Source organism: Theropithecus gelada, chromosome 16 (genome assembly GCF_003255815.1).
Source record: "Theropithecus gelada isolate Dixy chromosome 16, Tgel_1.0, whole genome shotgun sequence".
Taxonomy (NCBI): Eukaryota; Metazoa; Chordata; class Mammalia; order Primates; family Cercopithecidae; genus Theropithecus; species Theropithecus gelada.
In genome coordinates, this window is record NC_037684.1 from 41111686 (window position 1) to 41138170 (window position 26485).

General features: G+C 43.5%; 1 protein-coding gene across 3 annotated transcripts in view; it reads left to right on the forward strand.

Annotated features, from left to right (window-relative positions):
• Positions 1 to 26485, forward strand: part of PITPNC1 (phosphatidylinositol transfer protein cytoplasmic 1) — a 317395-nt gene that overhangs the window by 199067 nt on the left and 91843 nt on the right. For all 3 annotated transcript variants that reach the window (XM_025362466.1, XM_025362464.1, XM_025362465.1), the window contains one exon: positions 1584 to 1655. In XM_025362466.1, coding sequence (XP_025218251.1) covers positions 1584 to 1655 — 72 coding nt within the window. The remainder of the gene's footprint in view (positions 1 to 1583; positions 1656 to 26485) is intronic.

Here is a 26485-nt window from a genome sequence, read left to right on the forward strand (position 1 = left end):
GCCCAAGTCTGGTTTCCCCAACACCCACAGATCCCAATGCAGTTGCTGGGTCATTGTGCCCATTAGCCATCAATCCTATCTCTGGTGGCCAAGAAAGTTAATGCCCAGCTTAGTGCTAGTCAGAGCGTGGTTACACCGACATCCATCAAAATTCTCTTCTCAAGCCACCTTAACCCTTCACATCTACTGAATGCATAGAACTTGACTCAGCGAGACTGGGGCCGTAGGGCTGGGTTGCATTTGGGGTTTCTCTCCCTCGCGTGGGCAAAGAGGGGGGTCTACCCATGGATGCTGTCTGCTGAATGCATTCTTTAACTATACATTTTTAAAACATCATTTTATAATATTTAACCCTCACAGTGTTGCTCTTAGGTAATAATTATTATTCCTGTTTTAACTCTGTTGGGGTTCATATAAGTTAAATGACTTATCCAAATTACATATTAAAATCCAGGTCTCGGCCGGAGGCAGGCGGGACAATTGCGTAACGCCAGGAATTCAAGACCAGCCTGGGCAACATAGAGAGATCCTTGCCTCTACAAAAAAAAAATTTTTTTTTTAATTAGCCAGGCATGGTGGCACACACCTGTAGTCCCAGCTACCTGGGAGGCCGAGGCGGGAGGATCGCTTGAGCCCATAGGTCAAGGTTACAGTGAGCTGTGATCACACCACTGCACTCCAGCCTGGGTGACAAAGCAAGACTCTCTCAAAAAGAAAAAGAAAAAGAAGGCTGGACATGGTGGCTCACACCTGTAATCCCAGCACTATGGGAGGCCAAGGCAGGCAGATCTTTTGAGCTCAGGAGTTCGAGACCAGCCTGGCTAACATGGAGAAACCCTATCTCTACTAAAAATATAAATATTAGTCGGGCTACATGGGAGACTAAGGCATGAGAATCACTTGAACCTGGGAGGTGGAGGTTACAGTGAGCCTAGATCACGCCACTGCACTCCAGCCTGGGCGACAGAGAAAGACCCTGTCTCAAAACATTAAAAAATAATAAAATTTAAAAATTAAAAATTAAATTTTAATTTTCAAATAAAATTTTTAAAAAATTTTTTATTTTACTTTAAAAATAAATTTATGTTTTAAAAATTAAAAATAAAAGCCAGGTCTGTCTGACTTCAATAATCTATGATTTTAAAGTTCTACTATATCCCCTTGCTAATGTTATATGACCATTTATATAAAGATTAAGGCTGGGTCTCCAGGAATCCAGCAATGGCAGCTGCTCCCCAAAGGTAAACTCCCCAGAACTGGCACTGGTGTGATTTAGGGGTTTGCTTTTCTAAAGCTTACGCTAGGAGTCACAGAACATATTCCTTTTGGAAATGCCCTCTTCAGGGACTTGCCCTCTATTGCTGGTTATTCTCTGTGGCCTGACCTCTGTCTGGATGAAACTGTGTTCGTGGTCCTAAAGGTGCTTTCCTTTGTCTGAATTTGGATATTCACTTAGTATCTTAACATTTCTGCTCTGGTGCGGTGCTCCCAACCAAATGGCCAGGAAAGTATTCAGAAGCTCTGCTGAATATAGGAAGAGAGAAAAAATGTCATGCTAATGGAAGTTTGCTTTTCTCCCACAGTGTTCCTTTCTGCCGAAATTCTCCATTCATATAGAAACCAAGTATGAGGACAACAAAGGAAGCAACGACAGTGTGAGTAGCCCCTCCTTCCATGCCGTGCTCACCTCTTGGGCTCTGAAAATTGCAGCACTTCTCACAGCTCCTCTGTGACCAGGGCCAGCAGTGGGACCTGTGCGTGGGACCGCAGAGATGCTCTGGCCTTTGGCTTCTGAGGGTTATTTCCCTGGGACTTCTCCCTGGAATTCTTTTGTTGTCTAGCTTTTCTTTCTCATGTTTATGTGCTTTCCATGGGCCTCTGAGCAGAAGCCTCTGACTGGGGTGACTGTCGTGGAGGTGGAGAGGACGACAGGGTACTAGGAACTTCAAGATTTGGTTTCTGATCATTGGACAGAGTACATATCTTCTCAACGCCTATTCATATTTACTTGAAAAAGGGAATGCAATCAAATATATGTGTGCACAGAAAAGGAAATATAGTCAGATATGTGTGAACAGAAAAGGAAATACAGGCCCAGTGCAGTGGCTCATGCCTGTAATCCCAGCACTCTGGGAGGCTGAGGCAGGCAGATCACCTAAGATCAGGAGTTCAAGACCAGCCTGGCCAACATGGCAAAACCCTGTCTCGACTAAAAATAGAAAAATTAGCTGGGTGTGATGGGGCATGCCGGTAATCCCAGCTACTTGGGAGGCTGAGGCAGGAGAATTGCTTGAACCTGGGAGGCAGAGGTTACAGTGAGCTGAGGTTGTGCCACTACACTCCAGCCTGGGCCACAGAGCGAGACTCCATCTCAAAAAAAAAAAAAAAGAAAGGGAAATAGAATCAGATGTATGTGTACATACTGCATATATGCTTACTTACACACATGTGGTATTTGTATACAGCCACACATCCTACCTTAAAATCTGGTGCTACCCCCACAAAATATTTACCTCCTGAGGCATTCTGACTTTTACTAAATTTCAGCCAAGTATTTTGCTTATTAGTGTTGGTTAAAACCCATCTTCTGACCTGGCTTTTACCCCCAGGCTCTTTCTGTTGGGGCAGTACATTTCTAAGTTCTCTTTTCTTTGGGGGTGACTGTTTTGACCTACCAAAAGCCTCACCTGGGATTAGGCTGTGGGTTCCCTCCGGACCCATTGAAAGGAAGAACCTGGATCTGGAAGCTTCAGGGCTTCCCCAGAGTTCATGGAACTTCCTAGAGGAGAGTATACAGCTGGCAAAAGTACTGTCCTACCACTGTGTTCAGGAACCCCATCATTAGTGTCTCCTTGAAGTGGCAGCCCAAAGGGGAATGTTCAGGGCCATTTTCCTGTCACAGGACGAAATCACAGGTGCATTGCTGGCCAACTTCATCAAAACCACCATGTCTAAAACAGTGTCACACTGTGTTTAAACTTGAATCCTTATAAAATAGTGATTTTTTTTTCTGATTAGAAAGCAGGCCAGGCGCGGTGGCTCACGCCTGTAATCCTAGCATGTTGGGAGGCCAAGGCGGATTGTCCGAGCTCAGGAGTTCAAGACCAGCCTGGGCAACATGGCAAACCCCATCTCTACTAAAAATACAGAAAATTAGCCGGGCGTGGTGGCACATGCCTGTAGTCCCAGTTACTCAGGAGGGCGAGGCAGGAAAATCACTTGAGCCTGGGAGGCAGAGGTTGCAGTGAGCCCAGATTGCACCACTGCACTCCAGCCTGTCAACAGAGCGAGACTCTGTCTCAAAAAAAAAAAAAAGTTAATACCTGGCTATTCAAACTTGGAAAATGCAAAAAGAAAGTATCGAAAAAAGAAAGGAAAAACCAATAGCAGTCCCACAATTTAGAGATGACTTCTGTTAGTGATTTGGTTCATGTTGCAGATTATGGACAAATTTATTTTGTAACCAATTCCTCCTGAATTGAATCATAAAGTATGTTATTTTTAACATGCCATGAGGTATGCTTCCCCATAATGATTTTTCCTGGCTGTACCACCTTCCATATTTCAGTGTACTTCTTTAAACCTGGTCACTGGATATTGAAGTAAGCTTGACTATTTTCGTGTAGCTGTGGACTCTCATGAAAAGGATAATAAAGTTCAGTTGCCTGAATTGCTTTTCCTGGCATAATATGAAAATATGGGGGAATTTTTTTGTTTCTTTATGAGACAGGGTCTCGCTCTGTCACCCAGGCTGGAGTGCAGTAGCACGATCTCGGGTCACTGCAACCTCCACCTCCTGGGCTCAAGCAATCCTCCCACCTCAGCCCCGCTGAGTAGCTGGGGCTACAGGCACACACGACCATGCCCAGCTAATTTTTGTGTTTTTTTAGAGATGGGATTGCACCATGTTGCCTAGGCTAGTCTCAAACTCCTGGACTAAAGCAATCTGCCTGTCTTGACCTCCCAAAGTGCTGGGATTATAGGCGTGAGCCACCATGCCTGGCTGGAAAAAAAATTTTTAAATATCTTTTAGTCTTTCCAAACAAATTTCCTTGCTTTCTCTCTTTTTCTCTGTGTCTCTGTCTCCATGAGTTCATTCAAAACAACTCTCCATTTGAAAAGGTATAGAGAGGCCAGGCGCTATGGCTCACACCTGTAATCCCAGCACTCTGGGAGGCCATGGTGGACGGATCACCTGAGGTCAGGAGTTTGAGACCAGCCTGGGCAACATGGGGAAACCCCATCTCTGCAAAATTAAAAAATTAGCCAGGCGTGGTGGCACGCACGCCTGTGGTCCCAGCTCCCTACTTGGGAGGCTGCGGTGGGAGAATCGCTTGAGCCCAAGAGGTCAAGTCTGCAGTGAACCATGTTTGCACCTCTGCACTCCAGCCTGGGTGACACAGTGACACCTAGAAATAAAAAAGAGGCACAGAGGGGACACGTGGGCTCACTATGATCGCTATAGATTGGTGGGACCACTGTAACCTGGTTTATCCTCTGCCCAGTTCAAATAGTCCCCAGAATTCATATGGTGATTATATATTATTATATATCCCTTTTTTGGCAGGTGCTAAGGTTTTTTGACTACCCTCCTAGGAATTTAAAATAACAAGTTATCCACCTTACAATCAGGATCCAGGCCCACGCCAAGGGCCAGGCCCCTTTGAGACTTAGGCTGGCCTGCAAGAGAAGCACCGATCACCTGTTCACTCCGAGCGGTCCTTGGATACAGTTTGCTTTCTCTAGGAGAAATCTCAGCTGTTGTAGCCCAGCTTGCCTACCTCTCCCCAGCCTGTGGACTCTGGAACTGCCCAGGGGACCTGCTCCTTGTCTCCCTGTCATGGCACCCAACTTGCCCAAGCCCCAGTCCTGCCATCTTGTTACATTGAAGAGGCCCTAAATGTGTTTTTGGCCCAGTTCCCACCTCCTGCCCCCGCCAGGCTCTGCTTGACTCTGCTCCACGGACCCCAGGTCTTGCTCCTGAGGCCATTGGACCACACAGCCCAGCCCCACTTTGGTAAACTTCTTTGCCAATTTGCCCTCCTCTAATTTACATATTCAGCAGCAATTGCTGTTCAGCAGGTTCAAGGTTGATCCCAGAGAGGCAGAAAAGGAGGGTTGCAGCCAGGTGCGGTGGCTCACACCTGAAATCCCAGCACTTTGGGAAGCTGACGTGGGTGGATACCTGAGGTCAGGAGTTTGAGACCAGCCTGGCCAGCATGGCAAAATCCCATCTCTACTAAAAATAGAGAAATTAGCAGGGCATGGTGGCGTGCACCTGTAATCCCATCTACTCGGGAGGCTGAGGCAGGAGAATTGCCTGAACCCAGAAGGCAGAGGTTGTAGTGAGCAGAGATCGTGCCACTGCACTGCAGTCTGGGCAACAAGAGTGAAACTCTGTCTCAAAAAATAAAAAAAAAAAAAGAAAAGAAAAGAAGAAAAGGAGGGCTGCATCCATTTCCATTCATACTTGTTAATACTTCAAAATCTGAACATGAGAAATATATATTTATCTAACAATTCTTTAATTACCAAATGCTAGCTTTATCTAGCCGGGGATTCAAAACTGGTGTTTTAAGCCAAGGCATATGCTGGTGTGCTCTTTTTCTGTCCTGGGTTGAGTGTGGAGCTTTTGGTGGGAGGCAGAGTTGCTAAGGAAAGCACTGCAGTAGTGGATAATTCTCTTGTCTCACCGCATTTCCAAACTATTTAATAAACTCAGTTCATTTCTTTGCACTTTCTGGGTGTACACTCTTATCATTCAGCTACCATCCTTCATACTGCTATCTGCACTGTTTCCTCCCGTACCTGCCAAAAATTTAATGAAATTGATGACGATAAGAAGCAATAATTAAATTGCAAGAGGCTACTGATAGTCATATTGATGATAGTGGTTGAATTGAGTACATGTTGTTATCCTATTATCAATTACCATATAAGTAATTTTTTGACGCGACCCAGTATCTAGTAAGAAAAAAATAGTGGCAGTATGAGTAGATATAAATATCTTCTCTTCCTTGTTAAAAATAAAACCAGTATACGTATGATTGTGAAAACCTGCAAACTGTGATTACATTAACCAGGATGCAGCGGGGAAATTGTCTTAAATTGAGGCCCATTTATTTTATGCACATACTTAGGAGAATTATTTGGGCCTTCCTTAGAGCTAGGGAGGACGGCACCATGCCAAGGTAAGGTTCTGTTGTTTGTTCAAGGCCATAAATCTAGACCTAGAAGAGTCGGTGCTTAGCACTGCCTGGTTCAGCTGAACGAGAGGCTGCTCATGTGGTGACGGCTGCCAGGTTACTGGTGTTCAATGGGGTTAATGGGGGCAGCCTTGCTACTTTACTTCCTCTTCCAAACAAAGCAGGCACCATTTAAAGTGGTGCTTCCCAGCCTTGCCTGCACATTGGACCCACCTGAGAAGTTTTAACAACTCATGCCTGGGTCCCAGCCCCCTGGGATTTTTATTTAACAGGTCCTGGGTGCAGGCTGGTCTAAACCAGTCAATGAGCATGAAGGACAGAACACTCCCTTCCAGAACACGGAATTCTCCAGCTGGGCGTGTGAGAAGTTTGAGAGTCTACCCTGAGGCTGAACCTGATGTGTTCCCTTAGGAGACATTGGCTATGCCGTCCCCAGCCCTGTGAAGATCTAGACCAGCAGTTCTCAGTCACAGCTGCCTATTAAAATCACCAGGGCCAGGTGGGGTGGCTCACACCCTTAATCCCAGCACTTTGGGAGGCCGAGGAGGGAGGATGGCTTGAGCTCAGGAGTTCGAGATCAGCCTGTCCAACGTGTTGAAACCTCGTCTCTACTAAAAATACAAAAATTAGCTGGGTATGATGGTGCATATGCCTGTAATCCCAGCTACTAGGGAGGCTGAGGCAGAATTGTTTGAACCCGGGAGGCGAAGGTTTCAGTGAGCCGAGATCATGCCACTGCACTCCAGCATGGCAACACAGCAAGTCTCCTTGTCCCCCCGCCAAAAAAAAAACACCTGGGAAGCTTTAGCCATCACTGATGCTGCGGTCCCAGCCCTGGAGATTCTGATTTCATTTGTCTGAGGTGGGGAGGCATTGGAATTCCTTTTTTTTTGAGACAGAGTCTCACTGTATCTCCCAGGCTGGAGTGCATGGCATGATCGCGGCTCACTGCAAGCTCCACCTTCCGGGTTCACGCTGTTCTCCCGCCTTAGCCTTCTGAGTAGCTGGGACTACAGGCACCCACCACCACGCCCGGCTAATTTTTTTTTTTTTTTTTTGTATTTTTAGTAGAGACGGGGTTTCACCCTATTAGCCAGGATGGTCTCGATCACCTGACCTCACGATCCACTCGCCTCAGCCTCCCAAAGTGCTGGGATTACAGGCACGAGCCACTCCCCCCGCTGGCATTGGGATTTTTACAGCTCCCCCAGGTGAATCTGAGGGGCAACAAGACTGAGAACTATAGATTTAAGGAAATAGTAAGTGCTATTTAAAAGCAACACTTAGGAAAACAGGTTCTCCAATGTCTTCACTTCTTTATACTCCTGGAAATACGACAGTTTACAAAAGGCATATATAAACCCCACTCCATTCCACTCCCACTCACACAATAAAAAGACCTGGGTAACATATGTATTCTCATTAGCCACATATCACCAAGGACATTATTCCTTGGCAAAGAAACTCCTCTGATAAAATGGAGAGAATGTCCAGTTTAGTTCCTGGAAACCTGAAGCTCTGTCTTTCACAGAGGTCTCCTTGGAGGCTGCCTAAAAGAAGTGTCTGGAATGTATTTCATTTCTAGTTCCTCTGTGTGGTAATGAAAGAACACAAAGTTGTTCTTTGTGAAACAGAAAGATCAGTATTGAAGTTCCAGTTATCAATGTAAGCAAGCAAGGCTTGGTTTCTTTGTTTTAAAAAAGTAGGATAAATAATGCTTCCATCAGGGTGTGGGGGATGCATAGAGGTTCGTTTACATGGAAGCACTTCATAAACTGTAAAGTGCCATGCAAATATGAGACATGATTACTGTGATGGCCGCACCTCGGGATTAACTGCACTCATGATGATTTCCCAATGAGACTCTAATTTTGTCTCAAGTATCAATAAACCTTTTGCTGTTCAACAAGTTTTGAGCACCTACTATGAGCCAGGCATTAGGAGAAGGATCGGGGACACAGCATTAAGGCAAACCAGCCCTCCAGGCCGGGCTCAGTGGCTCATGCCTGTAATCCCAGCACTTTGGGAGGCTGAGGCAGCCAGATCACCTGAGGTCGGGAGTTCGAGACCAGCCTGACCAATATGGAGAAACCCCGTCTCTACTAAAAAGTACAAAAAATTAGCTGGGCATGGTGGCGCATGCCTGTAAGTCCAGCTACTCGGCAGGCTGAGGCAGGAGAATCACTTGAACCTGGGAGGCAGAGGTTGTGGACAGCTGAGATCGTGCCATTGCACTCCAGCCTGGGCAATGAGAGCAAAACTCTGTCAAAAAAAAAAAAAAAGCAAACCAGCCCTCCATTAATCATGGAGTAGGGGAAGCAGGTAATAGGCAAGTAAACAAACAAAAGAATTACAGCAGTGCTAACTGCTAGGAAAGCTATAAACAGGCTAGAGGGAGCTCAGCCTGAGGCCATGTGGTCAGAAAGGCCTCTGGGAAGACAAAAGTCCCTGTGAGGCTTGAGTACGGGAAGGAGCCAGCCTGATGAGATATACGTTCCTCCACCCCAAATTCATATGTGGAAGCTTTAGAATGTGACTATTCACGGAGACAGGACCTTAAAAGAGGGGATTAAGTTAAAATGAGGCCATTAGAGTAGGCGCTAATCCAGTCTGACTGGTATTCAGATAAGAAGAGAACACTTGGGCACATAAAGAGACTCTAGGCTGGATGCAGTCAGTGGCTAACACCTGGAATCCCAGCACTTTGGGAGGCTGAGGTGGGCGGATCGCTTAAGCTCAAGAGTTCAAAACCAGCCTGAGCAACATGGCAAAACCCCATCTGTACATAAGAAATGCAAAAACTAGCCAGGTGTGGTGGCGCACACCTGTAGTCACAGCTACTCAGGAGGCTGAGATGGAAGGATCACTTGAACCCAGGAGGCGGAGGTTTCGGTGAGCCAAGATCGTGCCACTGCATTCCAGCCTGGGTGACTGAGAGAGACCCTGTCTCAAAAATAAACAAACAAACAGACTCTTAGGGTGCAACACGTGCAGACTTAGGGAGAACGCAGCCTATCCGCAAGCCAAGGAGGAGGTCTCCGAAGAAATCAACCCTGCAGACACGTTGATCTTGAACTTTCAGCTTCCAGAGCTGTGAGACAATTAATTAGATTCTGTTGTTTACACCACCCAATCTGTGGTGTTCTGTTATGGCTGACCCCACAAACTAATGCAGGGAACAAAGGCCCTGGCCCCTGACACAGCCTCACATATTCCAGGAACTGTTGGAAAACCACTGGCTAGAGCATTAGGAGTGAGAATAAGTAGACTGGCAGGAACTGAGGTTGAAAATGCAATAGAAGCTAGATTATGTAAGAGCTATGGGGCCACGGAAGAGTGTGGATTTCAGTGCAGTGGGAACTTATTCAAGGATTTTAAACAAAGGAGTGACAAGATGTTGTTCATGGAGTTTTAAAATTTTTTTTATTTTGGAATAATTTTAAATTTATACTAAAGTTAGCTGGGTACAGTGGCTCATTTTCCAGCACTTTGGGAGGCTGAAGCAGGCAGATTACCTAGGTCAGGAGTTTGAGAAGACCAGCCTGACCAACATGGTGAAACCCTGTTTCTACTTTAAAAAAAAAAAAAAAAAAAGAATACCAAAATTAGCTGGGCGTGGTGGTGCATGCCTGTAATCTCTGCTACTCAGGAGGCTGAGGCAGAAGAATCACTTGAACCCGGGAGATGGAGGTTGCAGTGAGCCCAAATTGTGCCACCGCACTCCAGCCTAGGCGACAAGAGCAAAATTCCATCTCAGAAAGAAAAAAAAATTTATACTAAACTTGCAAAGATTGTGCACAGGGTTCTCAAGTACCCTCTACCCAGTTTCCCCTTACCCAACCATGCCAACATGGCAACCACTGCCAAAACTACAGACTTTATTCAGATTTCACCAGTTTTCCCAATAATGTACTTTTGCTTCTGTTCCAGAATCCAGATTAGGACACCCCATGACATTGGGTGATTTATGTTTTTAAAATGTTTGCTCTGGCTGTTCTGTGGAGAATTAGTGAAAGGAAAGACCAAAATCAGGAAGTTCAGTTGTCAGACTATTGGAATGATCCAGATCAAAATGGTGGTTTGAGCTGGAGAGATGGCAGAGGATAAAGAGGGAGGAAGGGATCTATTTTGAAAACAGAGTGACTTTGTGTTAGAATTGATGTGGGACCTGAGAGGGGGACAAAATAAGGATGATCTCAGGCTTTCTAGCTCTGCCTAGAGGCCCTGGATAAGTGGTGGTGCCATTGCCATAGGAAACAGTGGAGGAGAAGCAGGTTCTGAGAAGAAAAGCAAGAGCACCATTTAGACATGATGAGTTTCAGATACCAATGAGACTTCCAAGTGGAAATGAGGGGTAAGAAGTTGGATATTGGCCAGGCATGATGGCTCTTGCCTATAATCCCAGTGCTCTGGGAGGTCAAAGCAGGAGAATCGCTTGCAGCCAAGAGTTCAAGGCCAGCCTGGGCAACATGGTGAGACTCCGTCTCTACAAAAAATAATTTTTAATTAGCTGGACATGGTGGCACACACCTGTCATCCCAGCTACTCAGGAGCTGAGGTGGGAGGATCGCTTGAGCCCAGGAGGCCAAGGCTGCAGTGAACCATGATCAAGCCACTGTACTCCAGCCTGGGCAACAGAGTGAGACTCTGTATCAGAAGAAGAAGAAGAAGAAGTTGGATATATATATATGAATCTGGCATTCAGAGAGGGATGTGGGTCGTGATTTTTATCCAGGGAGAGGAGTGACAGAAAAGAGAAGTTTCTAGATGCTCCAAGATAGAGAATGCCCAGGTCCTAAGAGGGACCTCCTGATGGCTTCCAGGTCCAGCTTCTCTTTGTTATCTTTATTCCTTGGTTAAGACTCAATTTTCAATCACTGGGCTGTGCTTGGTTTTAGGAAATAAACGCTCTCATTAATTTAACCACAAAGATTTACTTAGAGAGATCTAATTTCTCCCTCTGGGTGCCTCCTTCGGGTAAATTGCATAAACATCTCAATGTCTTCACTGGGCTCAACTTGCATGGCTTTGGAGAGAAACGTTCTCCTCCTGACTTACAAGTAGCTTCCCCTAGAAGTTACCAGCTGACAAAGAGGGAATTTTATCATTTCAGGAGAGCTGTATTTACTGAGGCTTGCTGTTGCAATAGTCATCATGAAGTTTGTTTTCTTTATTTTTTATTTTTTGAAATAGAGTCTTACTCTGTCACCCAGGCTGGAGTGCAGTGGCACGATCTCGCCTCACTGCAACCCCCACCTCCTGGGTTCAAATGATTCTGTTGCCTCAGCCTCCCGAGTAGCTGGCACTACAGGTGTGTGCCACCACACCCGGCTAATTTTTATATTTGTTGTAGAGATGGGATTTCACCATGTTGGCCAGGCTGATCTTGAACACCTGACCTCAATTGATCCACCCACCTCGGCCTCCCAAAGTGCTGGGATTATAGGCATGAGCCACTGCGCCCAGCCACGAAGTTTGTTTTCTAATTAGCATAGTAGTCCCTGCTTCTCCGAGGTTTCACTTTCTGCAGTTTTAGTTCCCTGCAGTCAAATGCGGTCCAAAAATATTAACTGGAAAATTCCAGAAAAGAACAATTCATAAGTTTTAAATTGCATGCTGTTTTGAGGAGCAACATGAAATCTCGTACCATCCTGCCCCATCCCACCCAGGGCACGAAGCCTCCCTTCGTCTGTCATCTCTGCTCTGTACATGCTACACACCTGTTAGTCACTTAGTAGCTGTCTCGGTTATCACATCAAAAAAAAAAAAAATAGAGAGTATCTAGAGTTTGGTACTATCTGACGTCTCAAGCATCCAATGGGAGTCTCAGAATATATCCCCCTCGGCCAAGGTCGAGGACAACTGCATTTGTATTTGTAACTCCAAGAGGACAACATAGATGGATGGATGTTAACACATTGCAAAATGCACTAAAATTAATTTGTAAAGCAGGAGTGCCAGTGGGAACTGCAGAATCCATATTTACAGGTCTCTGGAGCTGATTATCTTTTCCTTAAATGGCTTCTAATTGAGGATTACAGAAAGAAAAAAAGCATTTGCTTTATTTTTAGACGTGATCTCTGATGTCTTCAACTTTTATCGTTCTGTTTTTAACCTTAGATTATTATAACCAGCCACCTACAAAATCTGCAATTTTCTCTAATAAGTCAGCACCTGTTAAAAAGGAGGTTGCACAAAACACTCCCCTTTGCAGTTTGGAAGGATTATTATCTACTTTGGTCTGTGAAGTGGAAAGTTAATGTTCTTATTCAATCCGTGTCTAATGGTATCATTTTGAGGACAATGGAAAACAGATCATGTTTGATTCTTTAAGATGTGGCCACTGCTATTTGTGGTACAATTTGTGATCTGAGAGCTGCATGTAAAAAACACATGAGCAAAAAGAATATCCAGCACACAAGGGCTCGCTTTCTGATTCTCAGAGGTATAGTGACAACACAGCTTACCTCTGCATTCAAAGAAGCGAGAACTTACCACTGATAATCATTAGTAGAAGACAGCTTAAAGTAGTGTCTGCTTTCTGTCTAGGCCTAGTTCACAGATGCTGTGATAAATCCAAAAAGACCTGCCTACGCACATGTGCTAGTATCAAGCATGAGGGAGACAGTTAACCAAACTGGTCAAAAGCATTGTCAGCAAAGACCTGGTGCTGAATCATGTTGGGAAACTGGAGTTTGGAGCTAGAGAGGCAATACCAAGTATCAAGGTCTGAATGTCCATTTTCTAACCACTGTAGTAATAATTGACTCAAAAAAAAAAACCAAAAAACCAAAAAGAACCATCAATGTATGCTAAGACCATTGAGCAAAACAAGTGTTGGGGACAGGATATTCACACCATTTCAAAATATCACCACCAATGCTGGGTGTGGTAGCTCACACCTGTAATCTCAGTACTTTGGGAAGCTGGAGTAGGTGGATCATCTGAGGTCAGGAGTTCGAGACCAGCCTGGCCAACATGGTGAAACCCCGTCTCTACTAAAAATACAAAAAATAGCCAGACGTCATGGCACATGCATGTAATCCCAGCTACTCGGGGGGCTGAAGCAGGAGAATCTCTTGAACCCGGGAGATGGAGTTTGCAGTGAGCCGAGATCATACCACTGCACTCCAGCAGGGAAGGGAAGGAAGAAGGAAAGGAAAGGAAGAAGGAAAAGAAGGAAGGGAAGGGAAGGGAAGGAAAGGAAGAGGGAAAGGAAGAAAAGAAAATAAAAAAAAAAGAAAGACATACAGAGAGGACAAACCAGAAAATAATGAGATTGGCTGCCTACAGGTGGGGTGTGTGGAAACAGAGTGGAGACGGAGAGAGGAGCACTACCTCTGGGAGTATACCTTTTTGAATCATTCAACTTTTGAAATCATGTTAATGTTTTCCCCGCTCAAAAATAGTGAAACCGAATCAACAGGGATTAGGCAGGGGGTTGGTGGGGTGGAAGATACTAAAATAGAATTAAAACAGAAATAAACAAACCTAACTGTATTTTAAAAGAAATAAAATAGCCACACTGAAAAGGAGAGAAAAAGACCTTTCCCGAGGAATTCTCAATTACACAGCACTTTGACTATATATCCTCAGTCGGAAGACAATAAGAATTGTAAACAAATACTGAATTCTAAATCATAAGTTTGTTTCTTACTGTAGTATGGGCTAATAGTACTGAAATTATTTTTTGTGTAATGTAAGTTTGAGCAAATACACAACCCTAGGGCCTACCTGTAGAAGAAAATCACCATTTGCAACCATCATAATAGTAATTGATTTAATAGTAAACATCATTGAATGCTAAAACTGGTGTGTGAAAAGTTTGATGAGGAACAGGATATTTACATGGACTAAGAGTATTTCTCTGCAAATGACTTATTAATGGAAAATGGAAATAGAAATAATTTTATAATAGACAGCCGGGCATGGTGGCTCACACCTGTAATCCCAGCACTTTAGCAGGCGGAGGTGGGTGGATCACCTGAGGTCAGGAGTTGGAGACCACAGTGAAACCCTATCTCTACTAAAAATACAAAAAGATTAGCCGGGAGTGGTGGTGGGCACCTATAATCTCAGCTACTGGGGAGGCTGAGGCAGGAGAATCACTTGAACCTGGGAGGTGGAGGTTGCATTGAGCCAAGATTGCGCCATTGCACTCCAGCCTAGGCAACAAGAGCGAAACTCCGTCTCAAAAAAAAAAAAAAAGGAGAGAAAGAAAGAATTTTACAGTAGACAAACCTGGTGTATAACACCTTAACCAAATGTCTGTAACGTTATCAATCCTGGAACAAACTAGCATCAGAAATGATATGATGTCCTGAAAAAGACACATCATCTGTGTGGTGTTCCTGTCAAACAAACAAACAGAAAAACCCCATAAGCTAAATAAGGAAACTTTACACAAACTCAGATCGATGGGATTCTATAAAATAGCTGACCTGTACTCTCCAGAATTGCTGAGGTCATGAAAGACAAAGAAAGGCTGATGAATTATTTTAGATTAAAGAAGACTAAATTAAATGCAGTATGATCCTGGACTGGAACCTAAACTGGAGAAAAACAGCCCAAAGGATATTACTGGGTAATCGGCAAAATTTAAATAGGGACTGAGGATTAGATAATAGTATTATATCAATGTTTGACTTCCTGATTTTGATCGTTGTTTTGTAATTAGGTGAGAGACTCTCCTTGTTCTTAGGAAATTCACCCTGAAATATCTAGGGGTCAAGGGACATATCTGCAACGTTCTCTCAAATGTAAAAGACAAAGCAAAAGAAGCAAATGTTAATGGCTGGAGAATCTGGGTAAAGGGTGTTCAGGGATTTTTCTGATATTTCTTGATATTTTTTGATATTCTTGCAATTTTTTGACATGTTTGACATTATATTAAGATTTAAAGTCACATTTATTTATTTATTTATTTATTTTTGGAGGCAGGGTCTTGCTGTGCCACCCAGGCTGGAGTGCAGTGGCACCATCACGGCATACTGCAGCCTCAATCTCCTGGGCTGAAGCAGTCCTCCCATCTCAGCCTTCTTAGTAGCTGGGACTACATGAGCGCATCACCATGCCCAGCTATTTTTTTCTTTTTTTTCAATTGTAGAGATGGGCATCTTGCTGTGTTGCCCATGCTGGTCTTGAACTCCTAGGCTCAAATGATCCTCTCACCCCAGCCTCCCAAAGTGCTGCCATTATAGGAATGAGTCACCACACCCAGCACAATGATTTTTTTAAATTAAAATTGAAACAGCAAAAAATGGTATAAGGAATGTAACCAAAAATAAAAGAATTTTGTTATAGGCAGACAGTGTATCTAAATTGAAAACCTAAGAGAATTTACAAATTATCTTAAATAGAATACTAAATAGTTAAAAATGATATTAAAATGCTATAGTTCAGAAGGGTTACTGGATATCAGATCAACTTACAAATATCAATAATATTCCATATATAAGTAATAATTGGAAAATATTAATCCCATTATCAATAGCAACATAACTTTAAGGTACCCAAGAACAAATCTAACTTTTCTAGACAAAATTATTATTAAAGGACCTAACAAAGACCTGAACAAGTAATAAATACTCCATGTGCATGGATCAAAAAACTAAATACTATAAAGAAATAAGTGATTTCCTAAATCAGTCTCCAAATTAAATGTAATTCCAATCAACATCTCAACAGGATTGTTACAAATTGTAAAATCAGATGGAAAAATAAAAGTCCAAAGATAACTGAGACAAATTTTGAACAAAGAACAAGGAGGTGAAGTTCATCATATCTGATAACAAAATCATATGAAAGAATGTGGTATTGGCACAAAGATAGAAATAAACGTAAACTGATCATGTGAATTTGATACATAATAGATAATGTATCTCCAGTCAGTGGGAAGGAAAGATCACTTTCTCAGTAAATAACATTAAGTTAGTTGACATTTCATAGGGAAAACTAAAATAATAGGCCGGGCACAGTGGCTCATGCCTGTAATCCCAGCTCTTAGGGAGGCCAAGGCAAGAGGATCAGTTGAGTCCAGGAGTTCAAGACCAGCCTGGGCAACATAGCTAGACCCCATCTCTACAAACAATAAAAATAATTAGCCAGGCATGGTGATGCAGGCCTGTAGCTGCAGCTACTTGTGAGACTGAGGCAGGATGATCACTTGAGCCTGGGAGGTCAAAACTGCAGTGAGTCATGATGGCCCCACTACACTCCCATCTGGGCAACAGAGAAAGACCCTGTCTCAAGAAGAAAAGAAAGAAAAGAATAGATCCCTACCTCACTCCACATTCAAAAAAAAAAGCTCCAAAAGCATTTACAAACCTGACTATGGAAACCATTAAAATCATTTAAGAATATCTTATTTATGGATGCAGATGCATTTATATGTTACATAAAATATAAAGTTTATTTTAAAATATGGACTAGCTTCACAATAAATTTATCATAGCTGTCAGCCAGGTGTGGAAGAGGAAGGGATTTCAACTATAAGTGTGAAATTTTCTCTTTTTTTTTTTTTTAAGTAGGGACAGAATCGGAATCAAATCTGACAAAATAATTATATATGTTCGAGTGGTGGATAGTGGCTGTATTTTGGCTTTTTGGTTTTTTGTTTTGTTTTGTTTTGTTTTAGATGGAATCACCCTTTGTCACCCAGGCTGGAGTGCAGTGATGTGATCTTGGCTCACTGCAACCTCTGCTTCCTGGGTTCAAGTGACTCTCCTGCCTCAGCCTCCCAAGTAGCTGGGATGATAGCTGCATGCAACCACACTACGCTAATTTTTATATTTTTAGTAGAGACGGGGTTTCACCATGTTGGCCAGGCTGGTCTCAAAACCCTGGGCTCAAGCGATCTGCCCTCCTTGACCTCCTAAAGTGCTGAGATTACAGGCATGAGCCATGTTTTTTATACGATTTTTTATATTCTTCTTGATATTGGTCTTTTGAGTTTTGAAAAAGAAAATATTCATCTGAGTCTTCTGTTCCATGAAACTCAACCCTCTTTAATTCTTTGTGATCCATTGTTAGCCTCAGTCACTGGCTCTGCAGTTGTTTCCCAAATGTTTGGCTTCTTTTCCCGCTCATAATTACTGTGGGAATACAGTGTACGTCACTTAAAAAAAAATAAGGCACAGCTTTGCTGTTTATTTACCTAGAGCTTTGTGTTTATGTTTGTTGAGTCCAGTGGTTGGTGCCTCGGTGGGTGGATTGCTCATGACAGAGGATGGACAGCAATCTTGGGTGGTGGAGCATTTTGGTGGAGAACACTTGAGGAATCTGCCAAAAGCTAGCAGCTGATCAGGCCCAGTTAGTAGGACTCTGTACTAGAATCAGAGAACTCACCAGCCTTCGACCAAATAGGGTCCAAAGCAGGGCTCTGCAGCCGAGTGATAACGGGACTTCGCTGTTCTGAACTTCCCCAGCTCTGTAAAGGGGAAAATGGCACCCCCTTCAGAGAGAATTGGGAGGATGCAGTGAGATGCTGCATGTCAAATGCTTCATAAACCACAGTTCTCTTTTCTGTCACTTCAGTTATACCTCATGGGAACCACTTCAGAGTGGACTCTTGGAGATCCACAAATGGGGAACTCAGTGTAACTTGGGGAGTCCTTTTGGAGGGCAAGTACCAAGTTGTCATGTTTCTGAAGTCTGCAGTCCCTATTCCTTTTTCACCACCCGGAGGCATCCTCAGACAAGAGTTGATAAGTGATGTCTTCAGGGGCTTTTGAGTTCACTTTTCCAAAGTGGAGAAAGGAGTGGTTACTGGTGCAAGCAGCAGACCCTCTGCCTCCTGGCCTCCTGCCTGGAGGTTGGGGATTCTGGTTTCAGACACAGTCCTTCCTTGGATTTTTCTCACCCGTAAGTGATCCTGCTTGGCACAGCTCTGTTCCAAGAGGTGAGAGCCATGTATGCTGTTGTTCCAAGTTAATCATCAACAGAACCGTGGCAGAATGGAGAAAGGATGAAGACTGTAGGCACTAGAGTCAAACCAGGTGTCTTTGAATCCCAAGTCCACTCTTTAGCAGCTAGTTAAGGCACGTTACTTCACTTCCTTGTGCCCCTGTCAAATGAGTATCATGATAGTTCCCACTCATAGGGTACTTGTGAGGATTAAATGTGTTAAGCCTGAAAAGTGCACAGAATAGAGCTTGGTACACACTTTAGACATTCAGCACGTTATAACATGGCCATTGTTTTTCATGTTTTAACAACTTTACAAATGAAGCGCATATTAGAGTTGATGGCATGTTACAATTACAAGTGGCAGCATTTTTTCTTTTTTGGTGGTATAGTTGGTGGCATCTTAGATTCAATGAATTAATTCAGCATGATATCCCCTTTTGCATAGGATATTGAGATGTACATCATAAGTGCATTTCAGTACTGAATAGTGTTTGCATATCAAATGTGAACACTGAACTGAATTCTGCCAAAGTCAAGTCATTGAATAATAAGCTATTCAGTTGCTCAGGCCTGGAAGGTTGTTTGTTAACTTTTTCCAGGGCACTGGCTGGCTTCCTAGTAATGCAAATGACTTGATAGAGTTCTGAAAAGGGAATCATTGAATCTTCTTCCCCTTGTACGTTCAGAGCCATCATCTTTATAAAATGGATTTCTTACTAAAAATCCCTGGATACCATCTATCTGATATACCTTCAAGGACAAAATCTCAGCTAGTATTTTAGTTTTTTTTTTTTTTTTTTTTAATGTGGGGCAAGGGGATAATAGAAGCTGAGCTTACGGAAAAGAAGTTAATGATTTCCAATGGACATGATTTCAAAGCAGTTTCTGCCTTTTGATGAGCTGAAATCATTGCTTTCATCTGCTCCCCTACTTGTACACAGGTTCTGCTTTTTAACCATGCAGTGTGTCAGTTGTTGCCCACCAAATTCTGTACTTGATCTTCTGAGACTGATGGCGATTCTCTCTGAATAATATTAAGCTATTAAATCATATTTAAATCCTATTTCTCCACTAATACCTATTGAAGGCCTATTTATAGTCCATCAGATTTTTATGGCCATTTGGTACATAAATTAGTTAAATATAAACTTCATGGAACTTCCTCTGAAAATGTTTCATCTTGTTCCCAGTCCCGTAAAGAGATGGTCATAAATACCTTTGGACTGTGCAGACCATTATCTAGAGTAATTTTAATTATCTTTAGCTATGCCGATCAGATGATTAATAAATAGATGTTGAAAAGCATCAGCAAAAGGGGTAAAACCAAATAATTGACCATTTGGTGCTGAAACGTTTCATTATCACTCCTACCAAGGTTCAGAAATCTATCATGAGATTGGGTTTGTTATAAACTCAACATCACCTTGGTTGGGATGTCAAAACTAGAGTGAAATATTGAAATGAAATGTGAAACATATTAAGGAACATCCTCGGGAATGAAGGACACTGGAAAGACTGAATTTTCTAGTAACTTAATTTTGATCTATGGGTGAAGCATTGTTTTCAGCACCCAGCTATATTTGCTTAGAACCATCTGGGTCTCTCGGAACAGATAATGTTAAGCCAGATACACTAGTTGTACATGTGGTATGTCTTTATCGGGGGCTTTTGGTAACAGTTTAAAATAGAAAAAAAAAGTATTGCTTTAAAAAACAGTGATCCTGTGGTACTCATGGGTGACAACATTCTGCTTTGGCTAAGAGTTTAGATAACTGCATACTGTTCCCTATTTCTTTTTTTGTTCTTGTTTTTTTGTTGTTTGGTTTTTTTTTGTTTTTTTTTTTTTTTTGAGATGGAGTCTCGCTGGGTCATCCAGGCTGCAGTGCAGTGGCACGATCTCAGCTCACTGCAACCTCTGCCTCCTAGGTTCAGTCGATCCTCCTGCCTCAGCCTCCTGAGTAGCTGGGATTACAGGTGTGAGCCACCACACCTGGCTTGAGAGATGGAAGATCAGACTTGATTTGCTCATGTTGTTCCTAACCTTTATTCTAAACTGATAAAAATGTAAAGTCATCTGGTTTCACGACTGACTGTTCCCTCAGGTGTTCCTTAATTCCCTAGAGGCCGAGTAAATTCTTTTTTTTTTTTTTTTTTTAGATGGAATTTTACTCTTGTTGCTCAGGCGGGAGTGCAATGGCGTGATCTCAGATCACCGCAACCTCCGCCTCCCAGGTTCAAGCGATTCTCCTGCCTCAGCCTCCCTAGTAGCTGGGATTACAGGCATGTGCCACCATGCCTGGCTAATTTTGTATTTTTAGTAGAGACGGGGTTTCTCCATGTTGGTCAGGCTGGTCTCGAACCCCCGACCTCAGGTGATCCGCCTGCCTTGGCCTCCCAAAGTGCTGGGATTACAGGCATGAGCCACCACGCCTGGCTAGGACCAAGTAAATTCTTATGGTTTAAAGGTTCTTCCCCCTTGATTTTCTATACTCCCTTGGGTTTGTTTTTAAAGTGATAGTGTTCTGAACCAATTTTTTTGAGACAGGGTCTTTCTCTGTCACCCAGGCTGTAGTGCAGTGGCACAATTTCAGCTCACTGCAACCTCCACCTTCTGGGCTCAAGTGATCTTCTCACCTCAGCCTCCCAAGTAACTGGGACTATAGGCACTTGCCACCATGTTTGGCTAATTTTTAAATTTTTTGTAGAGATGAAGTCTTCGTATATTGCCCAGGCTGATCTTGAACCCCTGAGCTCAAGTGATGCCCCCGCCTTGGCCTCCCAAACTGCTGGGATTACAGGCATGAGCCACCATGCCTGGCCCCAAATAATTTATATAAGCCATTTATCATAGTTCCTGACATATCACAGATGTTTAGTAAATGTCAATTATCTTCCTCAGGCCGAGCATGGTGGCTTACGCCTGTAATCTCCGCACTTTGGGAGGCCAAAGTGGGTATCTAACTTGAAGTCGGGAATTCGAGACCAGCCTGACCAACATGGCAAAACCAATAAAAATACTTAGTGGTGAAACCACTAAAAAATACCACTAAAAATACAAAAATTAGCCGGACGTGGTGGCACACACTTGTAATCCCACCTACTCAGGAGGCTGATCAGGAGAATCACTTGAATACAGGAGGTGGAGGTTGCAGTGAGCTGAGATCGTGCCACTGCACTCCAGCCTAGGCGACAGAGTGAGTGAGACTCCATCTCAACAAAAAAAGAAAAAGAAAAAAACAGTTATCTTCCTCAATCCCTTTGTGTTAACTTCCTAGTGGAAATTTGAGAAGTCCTTTGTTTTACATTAAAAAGATAGGATAGCCGGGCGCTGTGGATCAAGCCTGTAATCCCAGCACTTTGGGAGGCCAAGACGGGCAGATCACGAGGTCAGGAGATCAAGACCATCCTGGCTAACACAGTGAAACCCCGTCTCTACTAAAAAATACAAAAAAAAAACTAGCCGGGCGAGGTGGCGGGCGCCTGTAGTCCCAGCTACTCGGGAGGCTGAGGCAGGAGAATGGCGTAAACCCGGGAGGCGGAGCTTGCAGTGAACTGAGATCCAGCCACTGCACTCCAGCCTGCGCAACAGAGCAAGACTCCGTCTCAAAAAAAAAAAAAAAAAGATAGGATGCTTTTAATGGTGCCTTAATTTATTGTACAAGAAACACTTGTTAAACATGTATTCGGCACCAGAGGTTGTCAGGCTGGTGTGGGGGCAGGTACTATCATTGCAAGACAATGGGGTAGGCTCTATGGAGAACACACGCTAGAGGGTGAGAATGGGTAGACAGGCAAGATCGTGATGCGGGGAGAGACTGGTAGAGAACACAGGAGATTTTTGCAGTAGATCAGATGATAGAGAATGCAGCCCAAGATTTAAAGCAGTGACAGTAGAAAGAGAGAGGAGAGGCTGGGCGCGGTGGCTCATGCCTGTAATCCCAGCACTTTGGGGGGCCGAGGCAGGTAGATCACGAGGTGAGGAGATCAAGACCATCCTGGCCAACATGGTGAAACCCCATCTCTACTAAAAAAGCAAAAATTAGCTGGGAGTGGTGGCACGTGCTACGTGGGAGGCTGGGGCGGGAGAATCGCTTGAACCAGGGAATAGGAGGTTGCAGTGAGCCAAGATCATGCCACTGCACTCCAGCCTGGTGACAGAGTGAGACTCTGTCTCAAAAAAAGAAAAAAAAAGAAAAGAAATAGGAGAGAATTAGGAAGAGAGATAGAGATTGGTGCCTCATTAGGATGGAGCAATTGGCTCAGCGGTCTGAGATAATTCAGGTTTTTGTAATGAATGGGTGTTAGTGCCACCAACTAAGACAAGGAATTTTTTTTAAGTGGTTTAGGAGATGCCATGGTGTCCCTCACCCCCAAATTCCTATGTTAAAATCCTAATCCTCGCAAGGTGATGGCATTAGGAGGTGAGGCCTTTGAAAGTGCTTAGGTCTTAAGGGCCCCAGATAGACCCCTTGTCCCTTCTACCATGTAAGGACACAACCAGAAGTTGCTATCTGCCCAGGCACAGTGACTTATACCTGTAATCCTAGCACTTTGGGAGGCCAGGGCAGGCAGATTATCTGAGGTCAGGAGTTCAAGACCAGCCTGGCCAACATGGTGAAACCCCGTCTCTACAAAAAAATACAAAAAAATTAGCTGGACGTGGTGGTGGGCACCTGTAATCCCAGCTACTTGGGAGGCTGAGGCAGGAGAATTGCTTGAACCCGAGAGGTGGAGGTTGCAGTGAGCTGAGATCATGCCATTGCACTCCAGCCTGGGCGACGAGTGAAACTCCGTCTCAAAAAAAAAAGAAGGTGTTGTCTATGATCCAGGAAGTGGGCCCTCACCTGATGCCAAATCTGCCTCAGTCTTGGACTTCTCAGCCCCTAAAATTATAAGAATTTTTTTTTTTTTTTTTTTTTTTTTTTTTTTTTTCACCGTGTTGGCCAGGCTGGTCTTCAACTCCTGACCTCAGGTGATCCACCCACCTCGGCCTCCCACAGTGCTGGGATTACAGGCATGAGCCACTGTGCCCGACTAAGAAATAAATTTCTTTTGTTCATACACTACCCAGTTTACGGCATTTTTTAATAGCAGCCCAAACAGACTGTGACAGGTGAGGTGGATGAGTTCAGTTTTTGTCCAGTTGAGTTTGAAGTACTCATAGAAAACTTAGTGGAATAACCGGTAGGGAATTTGGTATATAAATCCAAAGCTGAAACCTAGAGATACAGATTTGGAAATCATAAAGGTAGTTTTGAAAGTGTAAGAACAGAGGATATTACCCAAAGGATACATGAGGGATAAAATGAAAAGAAGGGCAAGGATGGAACCTGGGGGAATACTGACATTTAACAGGAGGGAAATGGAAGAGCATTTCATAAAGATGGATGAAAAAGGAACGCTCTAAGAGTTAGAAGGAGAATTGGGATGCTAGGGAGTCACAAAGGCCCAGGAAAGTGAGAACACCAAGGAAGAAATTGTTACCAATAATAGCAACAGAGTTCCGTGAACACAGAATTTAAAACGTCCTGTGAGAATGAGCAATAAGAAGGTCATTGGTGACCGTTATGAAAATGAGTGACATGGTGGAGGTAGAAGCCAGCTTGCAGTATCCTTTGATGCTTGGCTGTGGAAGGAAGGAAAAGAATTGCATCAGAAGGGGACTCAGAGTGGAAGGGAGAAGCCTTTGCAAGATTTCCCATCTCTGTGGAAAAGAGGTTCATGTTCGGATGCATCTCCTCTGTTCCAAACGCATAGCAGTGACAGATAAAATACAAAGACAGAAAGCCAAAGTGATATAGCTGGATTCGTGGATCAAAAACTCGGAAGGATGAGGGTAGCCTGGATTGACTGGAATCCGAGTCTTGGGGGCAGGCAGGTGTTGATGTAGGTCTTTTACGGCAATAGGACTAAAAGTACTCAATGCAAGCGCGGCGGGGGGACCAGAGCCAGGCTCACTGTTTGAAAAAAGAGGCTGGGGTAGGGCTTCCCACCCTCTTTTCATTCTTTCAAGTGAAAGGAACCTAAAAAGAATCCCCTCTATCCAATGCCTAGACCATGGCTTACAGCAGTAGTTTTGCTCTTAGAAGGCAACTGTAAAACCTAGAGATTGGTTTGAGGAGTCAGGGAGTGGAGGTGGAGAAAAATAGAGCAGGAACAGTGACAATAACAACAAAGCCTTCCACTCAAAAACAACCCCGCAAATCTAACATTCATAAAGACAGCCAAGGTATCAACAGTCAGAATGTAAATTTGCTGCCAAAGAAAATAACTTTGTAGATAGACCTGATTAAAATAGTATATTCGGGCTGCTCAGAGGGAAAAGTAAAGGAATAATGTTCATTTTAAAAGAATGAGAAATTAGGAAACAAAAAAGAAACAAGAACAGAGAATTTGAAAAAGACCCAGTTTGAAATTGAGGGACTGAATCATTGAAATGAAATCTAAGTGGATAAGATAAACTAGGCTAGATACAACTGAAGAGATAATTAGTGAATTGGAAGATAATAATAGTATTGAGAAATACAACCCATTTCACAGCACAGAAATACAAAGAATTTTTTAAATAAGTAGTTAAATTAGGGAGAAAGAATGAGAGTTGCCGTATAGTTAACTCACAGGAGCGCAAAAATACTGGGTTGGTGTAAAAATAATTGCGATTTTTGCCATTAGTTTTAATGCAATTAGTTTGCACCAACCATACAATGGAGGAAATAGCAGAGAAGCAATATTTGAAACAGTAAAGGCTGAGAATTTTCTAGAAGTGAAGATGGACATAAATCCTTACATCAAAGTATATTTGAGCAATAACAATAATGGTAAACACTTATTTAGCCCTTATGTTCCAGACACTATTCTATATGCTATATATTAACTCATTAATCCTCTACTATCCCTGGGATAAGAGTAATTTACATGTGAGTTAACTGTAAAAGAGAGAATGTGTGTAATTTGCCCAAGGTCACACAACTGGGTGGTGGGATTTGACCCCGAGCAGCCTGGATACCCTCTAATACTTCTCTAAATCCTAAAGGGATTAAAAATAAATCTATACCTGGACACATTGTCATGAAACTGCAGATTATCGAAGTTTTTTTTTTTAAGAGCTCCTCTAGAGGAAGGACAGATCACATACAAAGGGACAACCCTCATCCTAATAGTGGACTTCTCATTAGCAACAACAGATGCAAGTCAATGAAAGGACAGATTCTAAAGCCCAGGGCAAGGCATAGAACACAAGAAACAAATGTGGGCCCATCAAATGATACAGTGTTATACATTAACTCAACTGTGAAATACTGAGGAAGGAGCCGGTAGGCCAGTGAGAGTTTGGAGTTGCAAGAGGAAGAGCAGCGGGGCACCTGGTGGCTCTTTCCTGTAATCCCAGTACTGTGGGAGGCTGGGGAAGGAGGATCACTTGAGCCCAGGAGCTCAGGACCAGCCTGGGCAACATAGTGAGACCCCGTCTCTACAAAAAAAATTTAAAAATTAGGCAAGCATGGTGGTGCACGCCTGTAGTCCCCGCTACCTGGGAGGCTGAGGTGGGAGGATCACTTGAGTCCAACAGGTTGAGCCTGCAGTGAGCCATGATTGTGCCACTGCATTGTAGTCTGGGTGACAGAGCAAGACCCTGTCTCAAAAAGAAAAAGAAGGAGGGAAAGAAAAGAAGAGGAAGAGCCTGCCCCAAGAAGCCAGAAAGTGAATGGTCTTCATGAACCTCTGAAATAGAAGGAAAAGCAGGGCAGGTAAGGAGGGGGAGAAGGGGCAGAAAGTGACGAGCACACACAGAAGGTCTCTAGTTTCCAGTAATATGGGAAGAAAGGTCATCTCCTGTAAAGGAAGGGGTGAGGAAAGAGGGGGCTGAAGGAGGGTAATAAAGGTCAAAGATAACCTTTGCGGGAAATGGATGAGAAGCGTGAAAGGATTGCTTGAAAGCCTTGGCAGTCTGGTGATTTGGGAAATGTTGAATGAGTAGTGCCATCAGCCTACATAATTGTGGCGTTTTCCCAGCTGTGCTTTGCAGCCTGCATGTAGGAGCACAGGAAATGGTTGAATTGATTCAGGATTTGTCTTCAGGGTAGGTTCAGCAGAGTATGGAAAAATTGAGTAAGTGAAGGTCAAAACGAGCTTCGGAGTCCAATGGAGACTTGGGAATTGGAGAGCTTGGTGGGGTCAAGGAGAAAGTGTCCTGGGAGTGAGAGTAAGAGAACAGGTTGGGGTTGGAGCAAAAGTAACCAGAGCTTTCAGATTTCAGAAGTGGAAATAATTCCAGGAGATTCAAGACCCCGGTGGAGCTTGAAGGGAAGTGGTTAGAGGTGAAGTGGAGGTGAAGGTCGTTAGAGGAGAAGGAAAGGAAAAGGAATTAGGAGGCT